An 18,242-nucleotide genomic window follows, 5' to 3' on the forward strand; every position below is an offset into this window, starting at 1 on the left:
TTCTCACAAATTTATATTTTACTGGCATTTTAAATATCCTACTCGCATACTAAGAGAGATAATGCTTACAAATCAGGCAGTAGTTGGGCCTTCAGTTGGGGTGTTTTATTTAGTCAGCTCGTGAGTAAATATTCTGACTAGCAAATTTGCAGTTGGGGTTATTGCTTTGAACATATTTCACATAGTAACTCCAGTTTATATCTGGACTTTCTCTCTTGCCCAAACTTTTTTGTAAAATAATGGTAATAAAAAAACACTTAACAGCTCTACCCCTTCCCTCGTATTTTGGCTGCTCTGATAAGTAGATGAGCAGCAGTAAACTGCATCATTTGGAGACTTAAGTCACACAAATCCAATGATACCATTGTTGTCACTTTTAGTCAGGAATGATTTATATAAAAAAAGACATGGAACAAAGGAACAATTTAGCTAATACTCATGTAATTAATTTCCCACACTTGTATTTGCCTCAGGTAAACACAAACTTCATGAAAATAAGAGTAACAAAACACATGCATCAAGGTTCCTTCAGCTCCTTTGCTACCAATGTCCATGGAGGTCTGTTCTCATAAATAGAAACAGTAGCTATTAGATTTCATAGTAGCTATGCTAATAGGAATGTGGTGGAATTTATGTAGCCTGTAGCTGTCCTTTTGTAGTGTTTATTCCACCCTCATCACTGTAGTAGCTAATATCTTCCAGTACTTCATTAAACCATTAATTTTGGTGACGTGTCATTCTTTCCCCTCATCCTTGTCTCAGGATGTGTGCATGCAACTTTTTGTTTCAGGGGAAGGGATGTGTTAAATGTACTTAGTCTTTTTTTTATTTTTTTTTTTTTCCCCCCAATTGGAAAGCAAGGTCTTGCTACTAAAGCAGAACGTGGTTGGATTTGTGATAGTGTTTTAGTAGCCACGCAAGTTTACTCAGACCGCAACTTAAGAAAGCTCTCCATCATAAATTTCCCTTTTGTTATATACTGCCATTGAATGTAAGAAATTGAGGTGTTAACCACAGTCTCGGTTTTTTTCAGTGATGTTTCACTAAGCATTTTCACTCATTGTAAGCTTCTTGTAAGACTGTGCTACCACTCAAATGGATATTCCAGCCCTGCTGCCCCCAGCCTTCACTGGCTATGTGCTTTGTTGATTCCTTGCGTCAGCTCTGGAGATTATGTGTGCATAGTATGATTGGGATTAGTTTACTAGTTTGACTGCAAATTAACCATGTGGAGAACAATGATGAATTTTCAGTATGGCTAGATAACCAATCTGACTTGTAGCCTGGCTGCACAAGTGCTAGGGCTCTGAAGCAAGATCGGAGGGGAATGCTCCTTTTGATAGCAGCCTACTTTTGCATTGGCAGAGTCAGTCTTTGTAACCACGGGGTTAGCTGTATTAATTCTAGGTCACTCACTGCCCTGAAATATGGATTGTGACCTTGGCCTTAACTGTTCGGTGGGCAGATGACAGATATGATGCCTGGGCTGCATTAGTGGGAAGTGTACTATGTATCTAGCTCTTCTTTATTTCATACACTATTTGAGGTGGGTGGAAAGCTTTTAGATCTGTCCCAGTTGCCCAGTCTTGTTTAAAATGCATGAAGCGTTTGACTTCCTATAAGAGGATATGCAGCATGAGAGAGATTTCTCTGATAATAAAGGTAAGAGAGGGGAAAGGAGGAAGATTTTAGCCTATATCCTTGGCTATGTTCTCTGGGGCAATTCTAAAGGATTCATTTCTCTCATTGTTGTATAACAGCCTTCAAATATTACTGTTGGATACCATTTCTTGTCCATAAAAAGTCCTTTTTCTCCTTATATTTCATTTTTCCTCATAAGCTAGTTCCTCCAGCCTTAAATCTTTGGTGTTTTTTATCTGTAATGTCTTCAGTTTATTGTAGCTTTCTTGTAATAAGCTGTCCACAAATAAAAATAGGTAGTGTCATTTGAATGTTTTAAAATTCAGAGATCCTTCCTCTGGCACAAGGAAACTTATCAAAGTAGAGCTTATAGTTTGGTTGAGTGAAAGCAAAAAGTTATTCTGTTTATCCATGTAAACACATTGCCCTAAATACCTTTGTTAATGCTGGGGCATTTAAATAATTTTATCAGAGAAAGAGATTTGGAGCTGAAAAGACGTTTAAACAAGAAAAAAAAACAGGCAGAAATAATGTATTTTGCAACTCTTTCTATAAGAGTGACTATTAAAACAAGGTGCTGTATTTGGGGGGAGGCAGAGAGGCAGGGCTGATTTGCAGTCCTGAGATAGTATGGGTGTAATAGATATAGCTCTCTTCAAATACTGAATGATTAAGAATAAAGATATTGCTGGTAATTAGAGAAAGTGCTCTGGTTGGTCCACTGAATGACAAAGTAATGAAATTACAGAAAAGTTAGTTTATATGCAGTGTTTTCCCTGATAACTTCCTCAGCTGAGGATGGGAAGAAAGAAATTCAAGTCTAGTAGCTAACTCTTTGTCTTTTAACAGTTGAGCAGTTGGGGTTTTTTTTGACCTCCAGGTGGCAACCACACCAAGCCTTGTGACTAGCAGTGCAGCTACAACCCTGACAGTCAATCCTGTGCTCCCTCTGACCAGTCCTGCTGTAACTAGTCTGTCAGTCACAGGTAAGGACTGATTTCTCTTGCCGCCACATTAACCATTTTACCCTTTTAAACTCTTAAAAAGGTTATTCAGTATTGGTCACTGGTATCCCAGCACATTCTTGTCATTGTTCCTTGTTACTCCACAAGGAAACTTCAGTCTTTGCGACCATTTAGTTGACTTTTCTGGGGATAAAATCACAGGTGATGCTGAAATGAAATATGCTATATTCCATTGCTAGCTTCTAGAGCTCCTCAGCCTCCTGTCAGGAATTGTCATTTCATTGTGTTCTGAGCTTCTCATTTGGACTCTTGGTGTGTTTCTTGGTTCTATGGAAATGTGTGTTTGTCTCCCTTTCAGTTGGATGTGCTGTTCAGTTCAGGTGGGTAGTGGTTTCTGTTCAGTCATGTCTGTGTTTTGTACTGATCTAACCAGAATCAATCTTCTAGGCACAACAGAAACCACCTCCAACAACACAGCAACAGTGATTTCAACAGCACCTCCAGCTTCTTCAGCAGTGACATCACCCTCCCTGAGCCCTTCCCCTTCTGCCTCAGCCTCCACTTCGGAGGCATCCAGTGCCAGTGAGACCAGCACAACACAGACAACCTCCACTCCTTTGTCCTCCCCTCTTGGGACCAGCCAGGTGATGGTAACGGCATCAGGGTTGCAAACAGCGGCAGCAGCCGCATTACAAGGAGCTGCACAGTTGCCTGCAAATGCAAGTCTTGCTGCCATGGCTGCTGCAGCTGGACTAAACCCAGGCTTGATGGCATCCTCGCAGTTTGCAGCTGGGTAAGGATGAGTTTTTCCCACCCTTTTAGGTGAGATGACAGAAGAGGGAAGGAGAATTCTTGGGATAAATTGGGTTTATGTATCACTGTTTTCTGGTAGCTCACTTGGTGATTCTAGTGTCATTTATGTCAAATTCTGAAGATTTACTTATAGATAGTAATTGGCCATTCCCATCAATGTACACAAATATTGTTTTCATTTTACAGATGAAAAAGCTGTGTTGCAGAAATGTTGCTATTTGATAAGTCATCCATCCCACTGCAGAGCTTGACTTAAGAACTGCAACCTATCAGCAAATCATAAAATCTGTTCTACTAATTGTAAAGTGGAGAGCTAGTCTAGACCCACTTCACACCTCTGGGTTCATTTCTCCATCATGAGCAAGAAGCTGTAAAAGATGCATGATGATGTATCGTTGAAGTTTTAGTTTTAAAAATGTTGCTCCAAGAGTTGACTCGTTTCTTCAGTTCCTCTTGATTTACACCTTTCTTATCTGGGAGATTACAATAGCTCTCTAACGAGTGGCAATTTCCCCAAAATATTTTACAAGAATATTTTACAGCGACAATCAATACAAGTCATGTATTTACAGTGCCTGTACTTCAGGCATGTTGCTAACCACACAGCTGAAAGGCATCATCTACTCAAGGCATCATGAAGGAAAAACTAAAATAAACTAAAATTAGCCTTAATCCCTGGTCCTTCCTGTCGTGTCCCCCCCCCTTTTTTTTTTTTTAGATATAATGGTGTACTTCTGAACAGTGACAACCTTTTCTTAAAAGTAACACTCCTTCCCTTTGTCTTTGTTTCTTCTTCCACAATTTTGCTTCCTGCAGAGGTGCCTTACTCAGTCTCAATCCAGGGACGTTAGGTGGTGCTCTCAGCCCAGCCCTGATGAGCAACAGTACACTGGCAACTATTCAAGGTCAGTAGTGTTCCTTTTAATGCATCTCTGTCATACAACTTCAGTTTACATGTTTTGTTTTTCTCTACCAAAAAAGAACACTGACTTCTCAGCACTGGACATAAATGTTACAGGAGTAAAGGTTTTACAAAATTTAAATGCACAAATACATTTTATGTATCACAGAGATAAGAGCAGCTTCAGAAAGGGGATTAGAACTATCTATGATCTTGTGATTTACAGGAGGCATTTAAGACATTGAATGCGATCTGGAATTTATTTTGTTATCCTCCCTCCATTGGCATGTATCTCCAGCAGATTAGAGATTTGCTTTTTATAGCTCTTCTAGCATAAGCTTGAGCAGAGTTGTGCTGTTCTGAGGTCTGTTAGGAGGGCAATTCTGAGCAAGACTTGATCCTGAATCCTTGTCCTCATATATATTTAAAAAGAACCCACAACAACCTCTGTCCTGAAGTCCTTATGTAGAAGTTTAAATCCGTAAATCCTTACTCAGAGGAGTAAAGATTTATTTTCAAAGTGCCATGCAGCCAGAAATTTCCACTGACTTCAGCAAGAGTTGTTCTCAGTTCACAGTTTGTCATCTGTAAAAACTAGATAGTGCAAATGCCTAAAGAGCTAGCTAACCTACGTATTCAAATATCCTCTAAACTAGCTTAACAAATCTTGTTTCCAGGGTACAAGAACGAACCATTTTGTAAAGTGTCACAGATAAATTTAGGAGATCATAATCTAAGGCAGACTGAACCCTGTAGACTGGTGAGAGTAAGTTGTAACAGTGGTTTTATGTCAACATTTAAAATGTTAACAAGGCTACACGACCTTCTTCATCTTGTGACAGCTGTCATTTCATGTGAGCACTCATCTTAACCCTTTCCAGTAGAGGTTGCCTGAATGTACAGGTTTTCTGTGGCAGGAAACGTAGACCAGTATTGCACTTAAAGATCTGAAGAAAGGCATGATGGAATTAGTTTAGGAGCAGATGACAGAGGCATTTTAGTATCTGCAAGGTCTTGTCCACTCTTCATAAAGAGTTGTTTTTTAAAAAAACAACCTAGGATGAGATTACTGTCGTTAGTGGTGTAGAGAGCACGCCTATCAGAAAAAGGAAAATGCAGAGACCAGTTGCTTTTAGGCACATTTTGCATTATTGCTTACTGCTAATGTTATCTCCTCCCTGCTCAATTTTCCCTTTTTTAGCTCTTGCATCTGGTGGCTCTCTTCCAATAACATCACTGGATGCAACTGGAAACTTGGTGTTTGCCAATGCTGGAGGTACTCCTAACATCGTAACTGCCCCTCTGTTCCTGAACCCTCAGAACCTTTCTCTGCTCACCAGCAACCCGGTTAGCTTGGTCTCTGCAGCTGCAGCCTCCGCAGGGGCCTCTGGACCAGTCGCCAGCCTTCACGCCACCTCCACCTCAGCCGAGTCCATCCAGAACTCTCTCCTCACGGTGGCCTCTGCGAGCGGGGCCACGTCCACCACCACTACTGCCTCCAAGGCACAGTGAGCTGGGCTGAGCTGTGCTGCCAGCAGCCTGTTTCGCTGTGCGGTGGGATTGGCTGCCAGCGGGGTTTATAAACTGAAAATGTGATGGGCATCCTCTCACCGTGTTGCTGGGGACAAGGGAGAGAAAGAAAAATATAAAAAACAAAAGCAAAACAGGAAGGATTTAAAGCTGGGACAGACATTTGCCTAATTTTATAATAAACACTGTCTTTTCAGGATCGCTTCATGGATCGGAGAACTTTCTAACCAAAAATGTAAAAAAAAAAAACAAAAAACAAACAAAAAAAAAACAAAAAAAAAAACCACAAAAAAAGTGAAAGGACTACTTATCATTTCCAGCAGTCACAATGACAAGTTAAGGTGGGTTATCAGCTCAAACATAGGAAGGGGATTTCTTGTTTCTTTTTGGTCTAAATATCTTTCTTTTTTAATTATCATTTTATAGGTCTGTTGTACAGGCCATTATGTCATACAAGGTGTTTATAATCGTATCAATCGTGTTGGGGGTTCCTTTCTTAACTGGTACAACTTAGGCAGGCCTGTATTACTGGTGTATCTCTATTATTATTATTATGATTATTATTATTATTATTTTTATATATATAGTTTGGACGCATTTGTCTTTTGCTCCTGGATTATTTTCAGCGAGCTCCCACACCACGGGGGGAGGGCGGGAGGGTGGAGAGGACAAATGGAGCACAAATAGACTTTTTGTCCTAATCTTCTGGGAACGTTCTGAACAGTTTCCTCATCCTTGAATTTGTCTAATGGTTACTTGTAGGGGTCAGAAGAATTTATGTTCATCATTTAGGCAGGAAGCTCAGTGTAGCAGTAGAGATCATTGTGTGCAAACTTCCAGGCTGGTCTATGCTTTTTAGGCAGAAGTAGGAATTAGTTCCAAACTGCAGTTCTCCTTCTGTCAGTTATTTAGAGGAAAATGGCCAAATTCTGCTCTTAGCTTTGTGTGCATGGTTCCTTTTTACTTCAGAGAGTGGGATTTGACCTCCTGGGTCTAGATTGTGTGACATACCGATGACTGTTCTGTTCTATTGATTTGATTTTGCTGTTAAGAGCATACACAAATATTTTAAAAACGTCAACTTACCCAAGCTAATTGGCAGTATGTAAAGCAGCATTTACAGTCCTAGATTCCCACCAGGTGAATTGGTACAGGATTTCAAAAGGTCAGATTCTCCCTGTTCACAGCAATATTCCTTTTCTATTAATTCTGATGCTTCCAACATTGTATTTAGAAAAACTTTCTGGTAAAAAAGTACTTCTGGCTGCAAAACACAGAAGCCAACAATATGAGAACAGAAGTTACCATCGTTTATGCCACTACAATAGAGCTGACTCTGGGGCTTTGCACATACTTGGGTGATCTCATGTTGTCTCTGAGCTGTGATGCTGCTAGCTAGGTAAAAACAGCAATAAGCATCTCTGACCAGAGCGTCAGGGCTTGCCTGCCACTGTAACTATCTTTTCAAGGTTGATTCTGATCCATGTAGCAAAGGATATTTACGTGGATGAGGAAGACAAACGAACTGTACAGAAGTTAGATCTGTATATTCTTAAATATACAATCTAGTATCTGAACCAAAAAAAAAGATTTTTAAAAAGAGAAGACTGGATCACTGCAATGCAGTTCACTTTGAACTTTCCATTCCTGATGGATTTAAAGGTTTCTGCCATGTGTATAAAACTAAATTTCTTTTAGTTAGCAAGGGTATTAGAAGAGTCCCTTTCCCCCCACCCCCTTTTCTTTTGTCACCGGAGTGTCCTAAAATAATGAGCTGATGCAGCTATGTTCATTTTGTTGATAATTCAGGGGGATCCTGGAGCTTTTCATCCAAGATCCAGAAGGCAGCAACTTTAAACTCTACATATGCTTTGGTTTGTGACCTGAGCATGTGGGATTTGCATTTGCACTCAAGTGGCAGAACCCCTTATCTCTCCCCCCCACCGCCATGTTTTTGCTCTGTTCATCTCTTATTCTCCACCTTCCTGTTTTACTGAATATTTAAACCAGTTATCCCTAAAACTTCAAAACTAGTGAACTGCAAGCAGGGAAACTAACAAATGTCCGTCCACCGTTTCTAATGTGTTTTTGATTTTTTTATGTTTTATTTTTTTAAAACTAAGCTTGAACCAAAGTCAATTTCTAGCAAGCTGCTGTACTAATGGACTAGTTTGTATAAGTGCAGTTCAGATGCAGAGAGGCGATAGATGCTACTGACAATTTCTTTTTCATTTGTCTTTTGTTTTTATTAATTTTATATAAAAGTTGCTGCTTGTTTTTAATCTTTTTTTTTTTTTTGGTTGGTTAGTAATTTGTGTTATCCTTGGGGCAGACTCTTAACTTGATTTTAATTTGTTTTCTTGTATTTGATGTATAAATAGAATGGCAATGTCAGGGGATTGTTAATCCAACAGGTCCCACCCTCATCCCACCGGTATGGATAAATCTAAGTATTTTTGATGTGTCTCTATGACTTCAGGCTGTGCAGGAGACTTTTAGGGCTATGAATAATACTGCAGGAATGGAAATGGCCCACAGTAATAGCTTCAGAGCAGTAAAAGGTATAGCTGGGTGAGCTTCAGGGAGGTAAGGAAGAAGTGGAAGAGGAGATGCTGGTACCCACTATGTTGGTCTGGAGGCCATAGCACGGACTACAGTTTCTACCAAAGGAATGCAAGTCCCTGGGACTTGTGTTCAGCAAAGTAAGAGGATGGGGAAAACTGGAGCTATAATGTTCATTCCTGACTCTGAAAGTCCCTGGTTACTTTCATGCCTGTGCAAAAATATGATTTATCAGGAAGGTTTTTTTCTTAAAGGGGGGGATACTACCGATATATCCTCTACTCCCTAAGGGTTTTATGGCAGGGTGAGGGGGCATAGTCCTTGCATATATCTAGGAAACACAAAGAAAGGTGGGCCTTAAATCAGCGGAAAATCCTCTCTCTACAGTTCAAAGAGACTGTGCCATTAGCTGTCTGAATGAGTTTTCATGTCCCATTCTTGCTGGTTTGTGGTTGGGAGAGGGTCTTGTTGAGTACATATCTGGAACACTAATGCAGCTTGGATGGTTTATTTATTATAAAAATCTGCTTTTTTTCCTGACTACCTTTGCATTGGTCACATGGCTTTGGTGTGAGCACCTTATACCCCCTTACCCTCCTCCTCTCTACCCCATCACCCTCTCTGGGGCCCAGATTCCAGGGAATTTCTTAGCAAGTCTTTTTCTGAGAGAAACTGGAAACTTGGAGTAGCCACATATCCAGAAAGGGCTTGGTTTTGCTTGCAGAAGCTGACGTAATACCCAAACAGCATATATTCCATGGTGTCCATCACCAATGTGCTCTGATTCATTGTCCTAAAACATCCCAATGACTGACCGTTGCTCCTGGAGCCTGCTTTTCATCCCTGGCAGTGTTTTGTCTCATGGATACTGGCTACCTGCAGTGTTTAGGTGAAAGGTGGAAATCAGATTGGCAGTGGGTGTACATCTGCCTAGTTAGAGTGCATATGCTCCTTCAGAGCATGAAAGGAATACGAGATCATGTACTAGAATTTAGCAGAAGTTTCTTTTTTAGATCATAAGCATGTTGACAGCAGAAATTGATGTATCTGAAAGGAGATACTAACAATTGTATACAGAGCTAGTAAATATGATCAGAAGGAATTTCATAGCGTGTTAGAAAAGGATAATATCATCTCTTTTTCAGAGCTCCATGTCTTCGTATTTAAAGATGTGTGTGTTGCTTTTCATAGTTGCAAGCATGCTGAAGTACATATGCAGGAAAAGAGAAGGTGAAAAACTCTCTCATTATAGCCAAGGACAGTTAGCTCAAAAAGCGAGAGATTTACAGAGACACAAATACAGATATGCTCTGAAGGTCAAGAACAATTTAGGAAATAGCTTCACAATGAGGTGTTGTAGGCTGGTGATGAAATTTTTGCTGATGTTAAGAAAATGTATCCCAGTTTGGCTTTAGCACACTTGATCTCCTCAGAACTTGCTCTTCATAGCCACCATAGAATGATTCATGAACAGCTCATAGAAAGTACACACAGATATGGCTGCTTACAAGAGTCACATCTGTCTATTTAAATCTCCTTAAGAGGATTTATTTTGTTTCTGAGCTATTGTGCAGTATGTTAGTCTAAGTACCTTTTTATCATGTCGCTCTGAGATGGTGTGTCTGTGCATGCACTCAAAAAATTGTTGGGGAGATACCATGCTTGTTATGTTCACAAGTACCTGATTTTTAAGAGATTTTTTTTTCCAGCTCATAGGCTAGTGTCACTTCAGTTAATTTTTTTTTATTTTTTCTCTTTGGGTAACTTGTGATGACACATCATTGCTCTGCTACTTCTTAAGATCCTCTTCAATAAATAGTTGTTGAAACACAAGTTAAATTGGATTGAAAAAGTCACTTTACCATGAATGGCAAATCTGTGCTCAGCAGAACCAGCAAGGAGAACATGCTTGAAAGTTAGTTGGATCTTCATGTAGGAATGTGCTGCTGCTGTTGCTCAGTAATTTTGTTTGAGTGCTGGTGAGATTATCTAAGAGAAAACTAAAATGCCAGAACATTAAGAGGAATACATATCTTCTGATGGCTCGAACTGTAGACCTTTTAGGACATCAGAAGCTTCAAGTTTGAATTTTATCTTTAAATGAACAGGCTGACAAAGAGATTCCCAGTGGAAACATGATGTATTGGAGTTACAGCTTGTGATTTTTGCACCTTTTAGGTTAATCAGGGGAAAGCCAACACTGAGTGAAGAAGCTTTCTGCTGATATTAACACATGAGAACAAATGTCCTCTCATAGCATGATAGCTTTCTATTTGAGCAAGAGCAATCCACTGCCTCTACTTTTACCCATTATTTTAATTTTGCATACTTTACAGTGAGCATTAAACGTAGACAAAAATTTTATACTTCTGATCTTTTGGTATCTTGCAAAATCTTTTAGGATAATTAATTCCTTTTTTTTAAAAAAAAAAAAAATAGAAAAAAACAGTTTTGCTCAGAGGGCAGTAAGAGAATGACTGTTGCCAAAACGTGTTAGAGAAAATTCTCTGTGTGCATCCATGCCAATGATTGTGTGAGTAATAGAAAATTTCTTTTTTTTACTTCTGTCGGAACTATAACCTAATGTTTTGGGTTGTTCTGATGTTTAAATGTCATCTCTCTAAGCCTTGTGGTGTGCTTTGGCTCAGCACACTTTTCTGCAGTTGAGTTATATCCCCTCTTTCTTTGTTGCAAATGGAGCAGAATGCTCGTTACAGCTGGATCCACAGATACTAAACCAAAGCAACATCTAATTTACCTTAAATATCAATTGATATTTTCTTAGATAAAAATTTACTTTACAAAATCATCTTAGAGAGACAAGTAGCTTCTCATGGTCATTAGTGTGTTTTGGGACAGACAAAATAGTGCATCTGGTCCAAACTGTCAGTGATACCTGGTTTTAAACCAGAAGTTCAAAATGTAGATCTACTTATTGCCACGTTAACTTTATTAAGAGTCACTGTTCCCTATTCCTGTTCTGCCTGAAATGGTTAAATGATGTTTATCTGCAGGGTATACCTGTTGGATGTACACCTGACTGTTGCCTAGGGTGGAGTGTTACTGAAGGAGTAAGCTAGCCTGCTGGTCCCCACTGGGTTTGCGGTTGTCAGTCATCACACAGCCAGCTCAAATTTCTTTATATTTTTGCAACCAATACCTCTTACTTCTCCTTCCCTTTCCAAAATACTATAGCGATACAGAATTCAAGATACATACCTTGCAGAGGTTCTGCCCTTTTCAGTCATTAAATCTCACTGCTATTGCTGCTCGTGAGTCTTGCTCTTCTCTCCAGTGGGGAGACCCCTAAAATACGTTAAAGATTTTTGACAGAGGAGGCTTTGTCATAAAGTTATTGACTCATGGTTTGCAATTTCTTAAGATGGTCATATCTTTGGCTCTGTGATCTGAACAACACCTGGTTGCCTATATGTCAGCACAAGTAGTTTCAGTGCTTTTGGAACAATGAAAAGAAGCAACTCTTGTACTTGCATATCTTCACAGGCAAACACACAGAGTAATGCATGAAAAAGAACTTGATTTTTTTCAGCTTCTCTGTCTTCATTGAATCTGTCTGCCACTTTTCGCAGGACACTCTTAGTGGGTACATGCTCTGAGCTTTTACCCCCATGGGATGCTGTTAGGAGGGTGTTAGGAAGATCGCACTGGAATTACAAATAGTTTAACTGTGGGAGAAAAGACACCTTTTAGTTGAGTAGACAAATAAGATCAGCATGTAGAACGTATCAGGTACTTCTTTTCTCACTGAATTCCTAAAACTGAAGCAAGTACTGGGCTTTGTCTTGAGGCTGCTTTTAGCTCTGTCTGCAATACCTTGCTAAGAACCGTCCGTAACTGGAATAATCTGGGCCCCCTCCCTCCCTCTTCCCCCCTCCCTCCTTGTTCCTTCCCCCGTCTTCCCTCAGCGAAAGGTAGCACCATACAGCTCTGAGAACAATACTTGTGGGTAGCAGCTGGCTTCTGGCACCTTCATAAAATACCTCAGCATAGCTTAGCATTGTCGCAGAACTGGTTTTAAACTGAAAAAATCAGAAGAGAAAAGCAAACTTTATAAATAGTGGAGATAATTCTAGCTGTAGAGTTTAGTTGAACTGATGTTTATTATGATTGATAAACATGATTATGCTGTATGTATTTGAGATCCTGTTTATAGGTTACAACTTTATAGGGTCGGGTGGGGGTGGGGGGATGTTGGGGGCAGAGAAGGGGGTTGACTGTGTTAGAAGGAAAATGTTTGCTCATGAATTTTTTTCCTTGTATCTGTCTTGCCAAAGGAAACATTTTGTCGCTCCTGGGTTTGGGATTGTTGTTTGGTTGGTTTATCTGTGGTCTAATCTGCAGCACAGCACGTGGTGGCATGCAGGTTATTGATTGGGTTGCTGTTCAGGGTCCTTTTGAGTGTGCGCACACTTCCCTCCCTCTTGGCCTTTCCTTGCCCTTCGCTGGGATCTAAAGATGAGGCAACGCGTATCCGCGAGGCTTGGGGGAAAGAAGATGGCTGTACTGGGTTAGAATCAACCTAGGTGGTGTAAATCCATTTCAGTTAGTTGAGTTGCTCCAGAGCTGAACTGGGTCCGTTGTGTTTAACTTCGGGGAGGGAGAAGAATGGTTGTCGCATCTTAATCTATCTGGGAGAGCAAAAGTGAAACAGGTTCCTTTTATCCCCCTTGTCTTGTTACTGAATGTAGGGCTTGTAGTGCTTGATAATAGGTGGAAAACTTTTTAAACACTTCCTTTTCTAATAGCAATGCTAATCCTGTCTAGACCAAAAACTATGAAAGAAAAAACCAAACTGAGAAGTGAAAGCTAACCTACTCCTAACACCTGGCTGGTATGCTTGAAAGGGTTGAAATACTGTGAGACGGTCATGGGAGAGGAGCTTTGAGGGGTTGTTGGCGAGGGAGTGGGTCGTTCTCCTGGCATATGTCTTGCTGTTGTGGTCGGAGTAGCGGAAGAGCGAGTGGTTATTGCCTTGGGAGGGTGTTGCAGCCCCCTCCATCTGGACCCAAGGCTCCCTTCGAGGCTGATGGAGTGGGGGAAGAGGGGAGGGGTGTGCGTGGGTGAGTGTGCAAGTGCATGTGTGCGCAAGCGTGTGCGCCTGGCTGTGTGTGGTGATGGAGAGAGAGAGGTGGGTTTCTAAAGGAGCTCGACTCCACTGGGGTGGGAGAATTCCCAGTGGCCTCGTAGAGAACCAAAGGCACTCATAGGTTGTCAGCTCTGCTGTTCCCAGAGCGGATAAGAGGAAAAGCTGGGTGGGGTTTTGTTGAGCTTCGGGTCAGTGTCCCTTTCTGTAAGGACCTCATCTCTTCTGGGTGCTCCCACCTTTTCTGCATAGAGTTGCTTTTGCTCTGTGAGGATAAAGGGTGTGTGGGGCTTGCCCTGTGCTGCAGGTCTTAGGCTGATGTTGGGATACAGTCAGGGAAAACTGTTTCTTTCCTTCGAATGTGGAAGCAGTGTAGTCCAAGGTCAGAGTCTGTTCAACAGCTTTTGCGTATGTGGTCTTTCTCTTAAGGGAGAGACCTTGAAGACTCCTTTCTTTGCTCCCCAAAGTAGCCTTGTACATGTTCATGTATAGTGCTATTGGGCTGAGTTGTTTTATCAGTGAACTTGGTGAGCTCTTGTGAAGAAAGGGAGGGAGGAAGGGGGAGAGGTGGGTTGTCCAGCTACTCTTCCTCCGGACACCAATCGGGTTGCAGAACTTCACTGAAAGCTTTACTAATAGAATTGTTGTTCTGACATTATGTAAAAGTGGTATTAATATTGTGTGACTTTTCAAAGAGCTAGTTAGATTTATAGATAGGTAATAGGGATATTGAAGAAATGACTTCTCAAAGAAAAGAGCACTTGGAACAAAAGAAGTGGAAAACAAGGTGTGCTTTAAGGAAAACAAATCTGAGGAAGGAAATGAAACAGCTTGTGGGAGGCGAGGGAAGATGATACCCTTTGGCGTTCCTTAGTGCTGCTGAGGCTCAGCCCCAGAACTGGAACATACCCCCTCTGCCTTATTTCATCTCTCTACTAAACAGGACATTGTCAAGTAGCTCAGACCAAAATGCTGATCTGTCTTAAAACTGTGTCGGTCTGCTGGTGAATATTCTCTGGCAGAGCTTTACATAAAACCGTAAGATACTTAATTTATCACGTTAGCTTCCCCTTTCCTCCCAAAATTCTCTTATCTGTTGTAGGCCCCACTTCAGGATTCATACTGCCTTTGCTGAATTTTGTAGCAGCAGCTACTTAAGCCCTATTCCCTGAACATGAGAATGTTGTGCGCGGACGAAGCTGGCATGTTGCGGTGCTATAGAAATCGGAAATTCTTAAACGGAAGGAATCCTAAGACATTGGAAACGGCATGCCAAGGGGCAAATCGTGGAGATCGCACAACCCCCTTGAGAAACAATTTAGGAACAAGAGCACCTGTGACAGTGTCCTGAGAACAAGGCAGTTGAGACAAAACCTTTAGTTCTTCCCCCATCCACTCTGTATGTGTCGGCCTCTGTGACCCTGGTGCTCCCCGCACCCGAGCGAGTCCGAGAGGAAAACGCAATGCGAAAGACGCGGAGATCAGCGCCGCTCCCTGTGAGTTCCCGGGGAGCTGGACTGGGCCTCCCTGTGAAACGGGGAAGGGAAGGGATCGCTGCAGAGCCGCCCGCGGGTGGTCTGAAGAGGTCTGGAGCAGCGCTGGTGCCCGTGGGGCGCCTCGCGTGCCAGCAGTCTGCGGGAAGGACCCGGGCAGTAACTTCTTTGTCCCCACCAGTGCTGTTGTTCCATTTCCTTCCTCTGTGGTAGTATCTAAGGCTAGGTGTGAGTAGGTGTGGGGTGTTTATCCGCCACAGGTACAGGAGCTGTCGTATACCTCATTTCTAACTCGTAACCGAGTAACTTGCTTTAACTTTCTCCAAACCCTACAGAGTTGCCAAGTCTGCCCTCCCTCCTTTGATTAACACTGAACTCTGGCCTATAGCACCCCGTGACCTGCAACCTGGGGAGTGACCCCCTAACGCCTCTGAATGTCGCTGCTTAAAAGCTACTGCAAAGTGAGGGCAAATTGCAATCTTACCTTATTTCCTTTGGTTACAAGGGGTCCTCTTGATTAGTCTGTGAATATCCACTCCCTCCCCTCCACTCTCCACGGAAGAGGGCCGCCCAGGCTGCCTTTCCCCCACCCCAGGGCAGCTGCCTCCGGGCTGTGCTGAACCCCAGGGCCCGGAGGCGCTCTCAGCCCAGTGCTGTGTACACGCTACTCACTTTTTTGACATGACCAAAAAAAAAAAAGGAAAAAAAAAGAAAAGAAATCTCCAAATATTTAATTTTCTTCTTTATTATTTGACAATCCTGTATCCCTTCCCTGCTCCCCAACCTGGCCAGAAGCTGCATCCTTAACCCGGTCCATCTTTATTTGAATGTAGTTCCCCTACCCCTATGGGAAAGAGAAGCTTTGTCAGGTCACGGTGGCTGCTATAAGTCGGGAGGGGGCGGTTTCTTTGTTTTGTTTTGTTCTTTTAAAATTTCCAGCCAAAACCAAAGATTTCCTAATGATTGTATAAACTCAAAACAAACAAACAAACCAAAGACAAAGGGCGTCTTCAGCACCAAGCCCATCTGTGAGGCCGGCCTGGCCAGGGTGAGGGTCTCCGCCAGCTGCCAGCCTGGGGGGGCTGCCCCGGGCGAGGGGGCACTGCCCTGGGCCCTGGGCCTGGCCTCCGAAAGGCCCCGGGAGGAAACTCGCTGCCCTGGGGCGAAATCTGGGGCACAGGTGCTGGGAGGGACGGCTGGGGGCTTTGCAGGTGGGTTGAGGAGCTGAAGACTTGGGTGCAGGATTGGCTGCTCTGCTGGGTGCTTTAACCCTCTGGGGGCTGGGTGATGTTGATTAATACACGCTGAGGTGCACTTCTGAGCTTCCCCCCTCCCCCCGTCACTGCTTGGAAGAGGCTGTCCTGTTGTGAGAAATCCCTGAAAGAAGAAGCAGCTGCTTTTCATTTCTCCTCTAGTTCCTTTTTTCTAGATTTCTTTTATTTTTGCAGCACCACTGTGCAACTATGCATTGTATTTCTCAACCTTTTATGCTAGGTAGATGCCTGTGACTTTTTAACTTTTTGGGGGGGGATTGCAAATGGAGGAACTTTTTACATGGATCTTTTTAATCTCAGTTGATTGGGGGGTGTTTGGTTCTAGGGTCATACAAGCTCTATCCCAAAGCAAAATCCAAATGTTAATATTATTAGCCTGATGCAGATACCAAAGATAATTTCTTTCCTGCAGAACCTTAGACTTGTGTATTAAGTACGATTACCCAGCACTTGCATTAGTCTAACCTCAGTAATTCCAAAGCTTAGATGTATATTTTGGTATATTTCTGGGATATTAAAAAATTGTCGTTTAAATTCTTGTTTGTTTCAGTGTAATGCTCTTAAAGTCATAGCATGGAGATAACTGAACTTGTCCTATTCTTAGTAGTTTGAAATAATAGTATTTTTGTATGTTTTGGGTGTGTCTATGTATGTATTAACATAACAGTTTTCACTGCCTAGGTGTTCATAAATTAAAAAAAAAAAAAACAACTAAGGGTTTTTAAACTGTACATAATATTCCATGAGGAATTTCCACCAGACCGCCAATTTGGATCGCATTTTCACTGACGGCTGCTCCCAACTGGGATTCTTTCTTTCTTTTTAAAGAGACAGCATGTTCTTTTTTTTTTTTCCCCATTGACCTGAGGTTCTTTCTCAGCATAAAGGGGTTTTCACTGTTTTTCAGGGATGGGCCAAAGAGGAAGTAGCTTAAATTTTGTTTTAAAAAAATATTTAACATGTTAGTTTGAAAACTAACCCTTTGTATGAAGAATTGGGAGTTGAAAAACAAGCCCTTTCTTCTAAATCCGGCAATAGTTTTCAAAGAGATGAGGATTTCTGAATGTCTGTAGCATCTGGGCAGTCCCTTTTTGCTTCGTTTCTAAGACAGACAAATTTTCAGTCTTAGTGGTTTCACTACTCTGTGCAAATGCCTGCTTACACTGGCTGGGAGGTTTTATTTTTCTCTTGCCCTTCCTCATATACTGCATTTATATGCTTCAGGTCAGCAGAACACTTGAAACTGAGGGCCATATGGGAATACCTGTACCCAAACGCAACTCAAGCTTTTCTTGAGACTGAAATGTGAGAGTCCCACACATTTCAAAACCTTGCTGATCACACTAGGGGTGAGGAGGAAGGCGAAATGCTGTCTCTTTAAAGATGTCCTTTATTATTATTATTATTATTATTATTATTGTTATTATTATTATTTTCCCAGTGGTTGCCTACAGATAGCTGTAGGCATTGAGAGATTGTGTAGATTACAGTAAATCAGAATGAAAAGGTAGATTTTGTGTAGATGCATTTGTCTGCTGTAATTTTTTATATATATTAAACTTACTGTAATTGTACAGTTCATTTCTGTTGTAAACATCATTAAACCATTTTCCAAGTGTTTTAACATGTATGCACTTGTTTATAGTTTTTTAAATCTGTCAGGGGAAGGCTAATTCCCCTTCCCCTGGGATGCATCAAACTGGGCCAGAAGATTCTACTTTCATGCTCTTTGTCTTGTCAAAATGGAGGAGAGCCCAGGTTTTTTTGCACTCTGCCTGAAGCTTTTGTTCTACTCCTGTATTATCGACTCCTTTCCTAAAAGAAAAAACGGCTTCAGTTGCTTCCTGAAGGCAAAGAGAAGTCTCGGCTCACACCTACGGTGAGTGTCCCCAAAACAAGCATTGGGTGCTTTTTGAAATCAATATCCGTTTATATATAAAGAGCATAAAGGTGATTTCC

At 41.6% G+C, this 18,242-nt stretch overlaps 1 protein-coding gene across 5 annotated transcripts in view; it reads left to right on the plus strand.

Moving 5' to 3' along the window:
* The window catches only part of POU2F1 (POU class 2 homeobox 1), a 94,426-nt gene extending 76,519 nt beyond the window's left edge, over positions 1–17,907 (plus strand). For 2 of the 5 annotated variants that reach the window (XM_010567263.1, XM_010567262.1), the window contains exons 13-16: positions 2,522–2,627; positions 3,054–3,399; positions 4,236–4,324; positions 5,522–6,463. In XM_010567263.1, the coding sequence (XP_010565565.1) occupies positions 2,522–2,627; positions 3,054–3,399; positions 4,236–4,324; positions 5,522–5,832 (852 nt within the window). In that variant the 3' untranslated portion in view covers positions 5,833–6,463. Of the gene's footprint in view, positions 1–2,521; positions 2,628–3,053; positions 3,400–4,235; positions 4,325–5,521; positions 6,465–14,618 lie in introns of those variants that run through there. The other 3 variants (XR_774306.1, XM_010567265.1, XM_010567264.1) reach the window with 3 other exon arrangements.
* The last annotated feature ends 335 nt before the right edge of the window (positions 17,908–18,242 follow it).

The sequence above is a fragment of the Haliaeetus leucocephalus genome, unplaced genomic scaffold (assembly GCF_000737465.1).
Source record: "Haliaeetus leucocephalus isolate CR32 unplaced genomic scaffold, Haliaeetus_leucocephalus-4.0 Scaffold228, whole genome shotgun sequence".
NCBI lineage: Eukaryota > Metazoa > Chordata > Aves > Accipitriformes > Accipitridae > Haliaeetus > Haliaeetus leucocephalus.